The 9,887-nt window shown below is 41.0% G+C and overlaps 1 protein-coding gene across 3 annotated transcripts in view; it reads right to left on the bottom strand.

Annotated features, from left to right (window-relative positions):
- The window catches only part of igbp1 (immunoglobulin (CD79A) binding protein 1), a 27,228-nt gene extending 17,581 nt beyond the window's left edge, over positions 1 to 9,647 (bottom strand). For 2 of the 3 annotated variants that reach the window (XM_078211332.1, XM_078211333.1), the window contains exons 1-5: positions 9,353 to 9,640; positions 5,971 to 6,279; positions 5,652 to 5,847; positions 4,295 to 4,365; positions 1,899 to 2,011 (exon numbers count right to left, since the gene is read on the bottom strand). In XM_078211332.1, coding sequence (XP_078067458.1) covers positions 1,899 to 2,011; positions 4,295 to 4,365; positions 5,652 to 5,847; positions 5,971 to 6,279; positions 9,353 to 9,600 — 937 coding nt within the window. In that variant the 5' untranslated portion in view covers positions 9,601 to 9,640. Of the gene's footprint in view, positions 1 to 1,898; positions 2,012 to 4,294; positions 4,366 to 5,651; positions 5,848 to 5,970; positions 6,280 to 9,352 lie in introns of all 3 variants that reach the window. The other variant, XM_078211334.1, reaches the window with a different exon arrangement.
- Between the last annotated feature and the right edge of the window lie 240 nt (positions 9,648 to 9,887).

The following is a 9,887-nucleotide window of genomic DNA, read 5'->3' on the forward strand; positions in this document are numbered from 1 at the left end:
TTACTGGAGTCTAGCACTGCTGGAAACAGTAGGACCTAACACACTTGAGCAAGAGGGATTCCAAGGATTGGTATCTGAACTGTTGTTGACCCCTTTCAAACATTCCCTAAATGGTAGGTATCACAATCAATCACAATTTTCTTCTTATTACAATAAAGTGATGCAAACTTCACAGGCTGTTTTCAATTTCCTAATTTACATCCCGGCATGTGGAGTGAGGTAGTTGATTTCTACAGTCTTTAATAGACAATTTTACATTGACAAAAATATTTATAAAACAGTCAATGTTCATTGATGTTGTTTTCAAATTTTAACTTTAAAAAAATCATTAAACATTAAAAATGACTCGGGGAAGAGCTTTCACGTATAACCAAAAATAGAGGAACTCAGAATTACAGAAACCGACAGCATGGGAAGAGACCATACGGCCAGTGAACTAGCTCTGACTTTTCAAAACAGCAGCCTGTTGATTACTTGGACAATGGATTTTTTTAGCCAAAGAAATCCCAATAAGTTTATTACTGTTATCAATGCTGTCTGAAACGTGGTGACAGCTATTACCATTCTATGTTTTTATGTGAGACACACTTAACAGAAAAGTAGAACATATTAATGTAAAATTCATCACTTGCCTAAAATAAAAGCAATAAGAATTCAGTGGTTTCTTTCAAAGCCATTCGGAAAAACAAAATGCTGCCTTTATTGCCATCGATGCTAGCAAATTCTGAAAATGGCAAGTGCTCAGTGCGCACAGAGGGGTAAAAAAAATATCTGATTGGACCCCAAGCTTTTGAGAAAAGGCAAGGACTTCAAGACAAAGACAAAAAAATTCTGTTGATATATTTAATATTGTGTAACAAATTTTAGCCGTGGTTTAAAAAAAATGGCAGATTAAATTTATTTTTAGAGCTATTACAAGGGGGCATAACTATAGGGTTCATGGTGGGAGATTTCGGAAGGATGTCCGAGGCAGGTTCTTTACTCAGAGTGGTTGGGGTGTGGAATGGACTGCCTGCAGTGATAGTGGAGTCAGACACTTCAGGAACATTTAAGCGGTTATTGGATAGGCACATGGAGCACACCAGGATGATAGGGAGTGGGATAGTTGATCTTGGTTTCAGGTAAAGCTCGGCACAACATCGTGGGCCGAAGGGCCTGTTCTGTGCTGTACTGTTCTAAAACGTATTTTGAGCAACTTAATGGAACCCAGTGGCTGGACTGTAAGACCCATTAGAAATGTGGACCCTTGAATTTATCTTGGGAAAAAAATGAAACTAAAAATGTGATTAAATGTGACAAAGGAAGCCTGGTTAGCAAGGTGGAAAGTTTGCATGGACTTTAGGCGAGATTTTCCACACCGCCCCATGTGTGTTTTGTGGCGACAGCCGATGGGGTTTCCCACTGTTTGCACCCTCTGCCGCTTCGGAACCAGGGGTCGTTGTTGACAGGTCGGGAAGATCCCGCCAGTGGGAATGGCCAGAAAATCCTGGATATGAAATTTTAATATAGATTTGAGCTGCTGAGAAAGTAGTGAGAAAATGAATGGCTTTTGAAAAAAGTTAGTTTTATTTGTATTTTCTCATCACAGGATATATAAGTACAGAAACATTTTACCACTTTAAACATAATATTTTCTTAGCGATAAGGAAGAAATTTCTCTTGGAATCGTTCATAATGAAGACAGTTCCACATTGTTAATAACTGCAGCGCTTTAACAGAGAAATTATATCGAATCATTGCTCCATTTTGAACATTTATAATTCTACAATATTTTAGGCCAATCATGGATAGTCAATAAAGCTCAACAGCAAATACGTTACACCAGAAATTTTGGATCTATAGTAAGGAATGGATAGGATGAATCAATATCACCACATATATGGAGGCAGTATTCCTACCTGGATGGCTTCTTGGAATTCCCTGATCAGGCAGAATACCCTGTTTCTTATGTTGCTCATACCAGTCATCAACAGTCATAGTAGGAAGACTTGGATAACCAGCACCAAACACCCTAGAAACAGTTCAGAATATTTATGAATAGCATATCTGTAAAAGTCCATCGTCTATTCTGCTTCAACTGGAATTGCAAGTATGTGTCATTAAGTGCATTTTCTGTAGTACAAAACCTTGTTCTTACTAATATGTTGCACCATACCATATCTATTTGAGCATTACACAATACTAAAAATAAGAATGAAATCATACCATGTGAGTAAGTAGCCAATATACATAATCTCACCATGCAATATATTTCTAGTCAAGACAATAGATTATAAAGTCTACCCACATCGTCCAACTTTCAGAATGTTCTTAATTTGCAGGTGACATTTTTGCATTTCTATTTTGGCCGAACTTAAATATCTCCATTGAAACATTATAAGCTCGACATGATCAAGTTAAAACCTCAATACAGAATAGTACTGAGTTGGTGGGCTGCAGCAGATTTTGGCACAAAATATGCAACTCCGTGTGTAGACCGTTTGCATTAAGCCAAAGCACGTTTTTAAAATTACATTACTTGGTATATTCAAGGTCAAAGAAACAGTTTTCAGCCAGAATCAACTATGATGAAGACAAGAAGCAGTGACACATTTGGAGAAGTTATGTTGGACAGATGAGTCTTCAATTGCTATTACCATGTTGTTGAATAATAATTGTTACAAGTGACTGTTAGCTTGATGTATACATTTCTGCATTTTGTACAAAAGGCAGAATATAAAGTTAAAAGCTGGAAAAAAAGTGACACAGGAGGATAAGCAATGCTGAAGTGTTGTTATTTGGCACAGTTTGTATTTTGGATACAAACCTCTAACATACAGCTATAACAACTCATATTCCCAGCTTAAATACTGCCATCCACTTAAACAGTTTCAATTCTTGCACCATTTTTTTCTAGTCATAATCCTGCAAAACTGATTGTTGCCTATAGATGGTCTCCAGCATGTGTTGTGGCAGCATTAAGTCCAATGTACTTTGTGTCTTTAGATGGAGTATGGAACCATAAATGCTTACTGCACATAAAGCAGACCATTTGACCTTTTTGTCCATGCTCGCCTTTTTGCTAGAGCCATCACAAACTAATCTCACTCTGTAGTTTTCTCCTCATAGCCATGTAGCCTATGCTGCTTCAAACATTTATCTAATTTCCCTTGAAAGATGCAGCGGTTTCTACCTCTAATACTCCTCTGGTAAAGTATCTTAAGCTCCATTAATTTGTTGCATAAAGACAGTGTTAACCTTCGTCTCTCCTTGTTACTGATTGCTAAAACTGGAGGAAGAAATCTTTCCCAATTTGCACTGCCAAGCCATTTTATAATTAAAAACCTCTATTCAATCTTTCCTTAGCTACCTCTGGTCCAAAGAAAATGGTCAGTATCTCAAGTCTCTCTTTATAGTTTCCATTGAATGATAGAATGATAGAATCCCTACAGTACAGAAAGAGGCCATTCGGCCCATCGCGTCTGCACCGACCACAATCCCACCCAGGCCCTACCCCCATATCCCTACATATTTTACCCACTAATCCCTCTAACCTACGCATCTCAGGACACTAAGGGGCAATTTTAGCACAGCCAATCGACCTAACCTGCACATCTTTGGACTGTGGGAGGAAACCGGAGCACCCGGAGGAAACCCACGCAGACACGAGGAGAATGTGCAAACTCCACACAGACAGTGACCCGAGCCGGGAATCGAACCCAGGTCCTGGAGCTGTGAAGCAACAGTGCTAACCACTGTGCTACCATGCCGCCCATTCTGGCTACCATACCATTCTGGCATCATCCTGTTAAACATGCCCTGCATGCTCCCTATGCTTTCAATGCCCTTTTTAAAATGGAGCACCATTTGGTATTAGCTTAATTTATGCTTTGTATAAATTTAGTTTGTCTTTCCAGAGGAATAACCTTGCACTCTTACATCCCATTTAAAATTAAATCCAAAAAGCTGTAGGCCTATTTTACTTAGCGGCATTTACACTTTCAGGGAATTATGTATTTGAACTCCAAAATTCAGTGCATGTATGCAAATGTCAAGTGAAAACAGGATTAAGTTTGATTCTGATAGTTTCCTTGCAAACAAACCTGATGATTAGCTGATAATTGATCATGAAGAATGGCTACTTTGCTGAGGTAAAGGAGGGACACTTGTATTGTGGTATCATGCCACATGCTATTGCTTCAGGAAACAAGGAAAATCAAAACAGAAAAGAGCTGTTTATCAAACAGCTAGATTTTCAAGCACAGAATTTATTATAGGCGTAAGATTTTCAACAGAGCTTTTATTTAGCACTTACTTGGCTTGGACTGCATCTTGAGTAAGGATAAAAGGTTGCATTGGAGGTCTCTGTGGTCGAGTAGCCTGGGGCTGAAAGGGGCAGAAAATCATACTAAATATATTTAGGTCGGCTGAATTTTAGTAAATACCACAAAGCAAATCTCAATTCCAAAGTCATTTTCAATACTGAAGCTCACTTCAATACTAATTTATAACATTAAAATAAGAAATTGTCAAAATCCAAAAATTTGCACTTATAGCTTTAAATGTCTGGTTCACATTTTATGAAAGAAAGCTCATAGATGTATCCAAAAAGGTTTAAGCCTGGAAATTAATCTATTTTCTCCAACTTCAAAAAATACACTGCAGATATAAAGACTGGGAACATAAGATCATAAAGAGGAGCCTATGCTATCCCCATAATTGATTCCCTCATTGATCAAAAATCAATTCAACTCGGCCCTGAATATATTCAGTGACCCAGGTTGGAAAAGTTCGGACACTGAAGTTGTGGGGAGGGGGGTTGGGAGTGGTGGGTTCCAGCAAGGTCAGTGTGGTCAGGAATTTTGTGCGTGTTGGGAGTCAAGAGGTGCTTAGTCTGGGATGGTGGCAGAGGCCCCTACGGGGTCAGGATGTGTGGTGGGATGTCCCGTGCAGGGACTACTCTGGGCATTTAAAATTGTTATGCTGAAGTCAGAAGAATTTTTTCTAATTGTTTCAGAGTAACTCTTAGCATAACATTGGCAGAACCATCTGAAGTTTGAGATTTAAAAAGCTTTGTTGGATACTTCCCAGTGTAGCACATTGTCCAAGGCAAGTTAGCACATCTGGACAATTATAATCAATTTTGGACAACTGTGGCCAAGAGGGATTCCCTAGTGTAACTTTGGGGTACCCCAGATCCAATACAGGGAAGCCAGGAAGTGTATGAAATATATCCAGAGAGTCATTATTCCAGTTTATACTATATAACAACTATTAACATAGCACTTTCAAATCAGCAAAACATTCCAAGGCACATCATAGAAGCACAATCAAGCAAAAATCTGATACTGAGCCACATAGAGATATTAGGAAAGGTCAAAGAAAGAAGCAAGGCAGGCACAAGGTTAGGGCCCAGGCAGCTGAAGATACTGTTGATAATGGTGGACATGGGGGATGGCCTAAGAGGGCAGAATCGGAAGAAAGCAGAATCTTGTTGGCTTGTTGAACTGGAGGTTGCTACAGGGATAGGGAGGAGTAAGGTCATGGTGGTGACAATTAAAATTTTAAATTTGAGGAGACCCAAATCTGCTCAATGGAATTATTTTACACCTTTTTTCATTCCCTCAATTTTGAAGTGCACAATATGCAAGAGATTAAAATACATCACATACCCGTTTTGTTCCCTCCATTCTTTTTAAAATTTGAATTTCTTGCTCTATACTCTCAATCTCTTCTAGACTTGTACTTATCCATCGCTGCAAATTCAGTAGATAAAATTTTCTTGTCTGCTCATCATCTGCCTTTCCGCTACAGACAATGGATTTAATCTCCTTCAATTGGGCTTCAGTTTCTTTCTTCATATTATACCTGGTTGGAATTAATAACAAAAACAAAAAACCTTTCAAAGCATTGCTACACATTTTGATTTAAGACCACCAGTTACTCATTTAGTCCAAAGTTATTCCAATGATCAGAAAGAAATACTGGTACCTTTCAATTTTAGCCTGTCTTTTAGTTGCCATGGAGAGTAAACTTGACTGACTGCAGACACCAGGATTATTCGGGACACTTGCCTCGTTATGTTCTTCATTATTCTCCACTTTCTGAGGGATTTCAAATGTCATAATATTATAATCTTTGCAACGCTTTAAGAAGTCCATGAAATAGACTTGGGCCTTCTGTACGTGCTCCAGTCGTTTAGCAGAATTCCCTAGCTTCATTGTGAGAGCTCCCAGTAATACAGGCAACAACAGATATTTAACATCTGCAGTGGCTATTTCTTCCAGCTCTTCATTTCGACTGTAATAAATGCAAAGCAAAAAAAACAAAGGTATTATGCAAAAAACTCTCAATTTTAATATTGAGTCTACAGTACAAAACAGTTTAACCGTTCGTTTTAAAATAAAACAGAAAATGCTGCTTTGTTTCAGATTTACAGTATCCGCAGTAATTTTGCTTTTATTTAACTGCTCATTTACCTCAGCGCTGTTTGTGGGGCCTTGCTGAGTACAAACTGACTGTTGAGCTTGTCTACAAATCAAGAAACTACACTTGGAAAGTCATTCATTGGTTGTAATGTACTTTGGGATGCTGATAAGGTATGAGATGTGTTATAAGAATTTAAGTAATATCGTTATTTACAAAGTAGAACAATTGAATGGGTATCATCTGAAATTATTTCACTAACAGGTTACACAAACTTAATTAACAAAAATGTGAACAGTAAAATAGTGGAATAGAATTCTCCATTCACATTCATTTCAGGAGCATGATTCCAGCCCAAGCTCTCATGAATTGAGCTTTAGCTGTCTCAACTGAGACCCTAGATAGCATATAAGTACTCAACTTGCAACTACATTCAAGCTACCAAGGTAGATTGTCAGGGTGGGGGAGGGGAAGCACGAGGAGGCACCTAAAAAATCTTAACCCTCTAAGATTTTGGTTAAAGAACATTGATAGGGCAAGTTCAGGGAGCTTTGCTTCACATTTAAATTTGTCACATGGTACTGCGACTGCTAAACTAAATGAGGCAATGCTGTTACCACCAGCAGTTTTGAGTCATTCAAATGGACAGTTTTAGCTAATCAACGGAGTTCTTGTCAGAGGTAGATGCCTCCTTAATTTCCGACCAGTAGCAGGCCAAGTGATTTAGCTTTGATGTATAGAGTTGCAAAGTACTTTTCCACTCACTGGCCCAAATGTGTCTCCTGCAAATATCAGGGAAGGCATAGCTTTAAATCAAATTTTTAAAGCTTTTGGACTGCATCAGAGGTGCTACGTCAGCACCACAGGGGATACATTGATTGAACTGCATGACAGCAGGACCTTTAAGCAAGGTCATATACTGAAGCAATTTTGTAACGCAGGCCATAACATTTCTTAAAATTGATGCTGGGTGACTAAAATTGTAAAGAGCTTCAATTTGCCATATGTATGCTGACTCTTAAAGTCCTCTGAAATTGCCTCATATGCCACCCAGTAGTAAACTGTTACAAGAAAATCAAAGGATTTGCTGGCAATAAACCAGGCATATCAGAATAAGACTATGGCAATCTCAGACTGGTCAACCCTGCAAAGTTCTCCTTACCAAAATCTAGGAATGATGCCCATGTTGGGGGGTGTACTCTGACATAGTTACATTCAAAATATTATACCCAACAGCCAATATTCTTGAGCATATTTTGCTCCACTGATAAAGTAGACCTATCAGATGTGAGGGCATGATTTAAATCTCCAGGAAGCCTCAACATTGACTTTGGGCCATGAGATCTGGTGGATTCAGGCCGGACAGTGTCAAGTGCAGGGGTGGCACAGTTAGCACCGCTGCATCACAACTCCAGGGTCCTGAGTTCGATTCCGGCCTCGGGTGACTGTGTAAAGTTAGCACATTCTCCCCACGTTTGCATGGGTTTCCTCTGGGTGCTCTGGTCTCCTCCAACACTCCAAAGATATACTGTTAGGTGGATTGACCATGCTAAATTTCCAGTTCGTATTCCACGATGTGTAGGTTAGATGGATTAGCCATGGTAAATGTGTGGGTTTACGGGGATAGGGCCTGGGCAAGATACTCTGTCAGAGAGTCGATGCAGACGCAATGGGCTGAATGGCCTCCTTCTGCACTGTAGGGATTCTATAAGTGCATCTTCTAATTATTACCTAACCCCACCATCCCCTGGATAAGTAATCTGCACATCACTTAGAGCAAGATCTGATGGAAGCAAAGGCTTAGAATGAAATCGGAGTGGTTGTGTGGGAGGGAGGGTGTGTGGAGTGGGAGGGGTATGTGGGAGGATCCTAGAAACAATGTGAAAGAGAAATTTACTTGACTTCATTCTCACTAAACTTTCAGTAACAGACTTGTCAATCTGTAATAGTCCAGGTGGAAGTGACCACCATGTAATTTTGGTCAAGTTTCTTGAAAGGTCATAGTCCAAAAACATTAACTCTGTTTTGCTCTACATAGATTCTGCTCAATTTGCTGAGTGTTTCCAGCAATTGTTTTCATTTCAGTTTTCCATCCTCATGTATTGAAACTGTGCCAAGTGGGTCAAATTAAGGGCAGATCAGCAGCACCAATTGAAACCAATGATGCACTCAATTTTATATGCTGCAATCTGTAATATCACGTCTGGTACATTCTTCAAACCTTGATCACCATCAAGTCATGAAACCTATCCGGGTTCAAAGCAGAAAGCAGAAGATTGGAAGTGGGGATGATCACTAATCATTGGAGTGTTTAGCTGCATTCATAAACTCCTGATGATAAAGCAGTCTATGTCAACTTGCAGCAGGACCTGACTAGTCACTGGACCCAGGCTGGTAAGTGGCAGGTAATCACCACCTTCTCAAAAGAGAAAAACGTACAACCAGGTCCACCTATCTATCTGCATCACTACAATGAACTACCAGGCTACTAGCGGACAATCATAACCTGTGGAATTGCTGCCTACTTTGGCCAATGGATAAAGGAGGATGAACAGTATTACACCATTTAACAGGGATAGTGGTGGGCAGCACAGTGGCACAACACTGTTGCATCACAGCATCAGGGACGTGGATTCAATTCCCAGCATGGGTCACTGTCTGTGTGGGTTTTCCCCGTGTCTGTGTGGGTTTCCTCCAGGTGTTCCGGTTTCCCCTCTCAGTCCAAAAGATGTGCTGAAGCATTGACCATGTTAGATTCTCCCTCAGTGTACCCAAACAAGAACCAGAGTGTGGCAACTAGTGATTTTCACAGTAACTTCACTGTAGTATCAATGTAAGCCTATTTGTGACACTAATAAATTAACTTTAAACTTGATATTTATGGTAAATAAACCTGAATAGCCCAATTTCCCACATTGCAGGCTGCTTGGTCTCAGGTCCGGGTTACCTGAAGAGGTCTAGTTGGTTCACCATTCGGGTGGCCTGCTCCAACAGCTCCACCCCGCGCCGCACTTTGCGCTGGAAAGTGTCCGAGTTGGACGGCTCGTTGCTGCTCTCCGCCTCCTCGTGCAGCTTCCAACCGCTCTCGAAGATGTCGGAAAGCTTACGGGACTCGGCGGGCTCTGCCTGAGAGCACGTCGCCTCCGCCTCCGCCTCTGCCTCCTTCTCTAACTCTGTTGGCCCCACAGCCGCCATCGCTCCCACCTGCCGCTGCGTCAACCCGCACTGGGGGCGGGACACGAGACGACGCCACAGCGCAGCCCCGGCGGTGGGAGGACCACATTCCCGCCCGAACCCCATCAACAGCACCCAGTTCACTCTGAGCAGTCGCAGTGCCACCTGGCGGTGGGAGGACCGCACCCCCACCCCCAAATCAACAGCCCCATCCCACTCTGAGCAGTCGCAGTGCCACCTGGCGGTGGGAGGACCGCATACCCACCCCCAAATCAACAGCCCCATCCCACTCTGAGCAGTCACAGTGC

Source organism: Mustelus asterias, chromosome 4 (assembly GCF_964213995.1).
Source record: "Mustelus asterias chromosome 4, sMusAst1.hap1.1, whole genome shotgun sequence".
In the NCBI taxonomy this organism is placed as follows: Eukaryota; Metazoa; Chordata; class Chondrichthyes; order Carcharhiniformes; family Triakidae; genus Mustelus; species Mustelus asterias.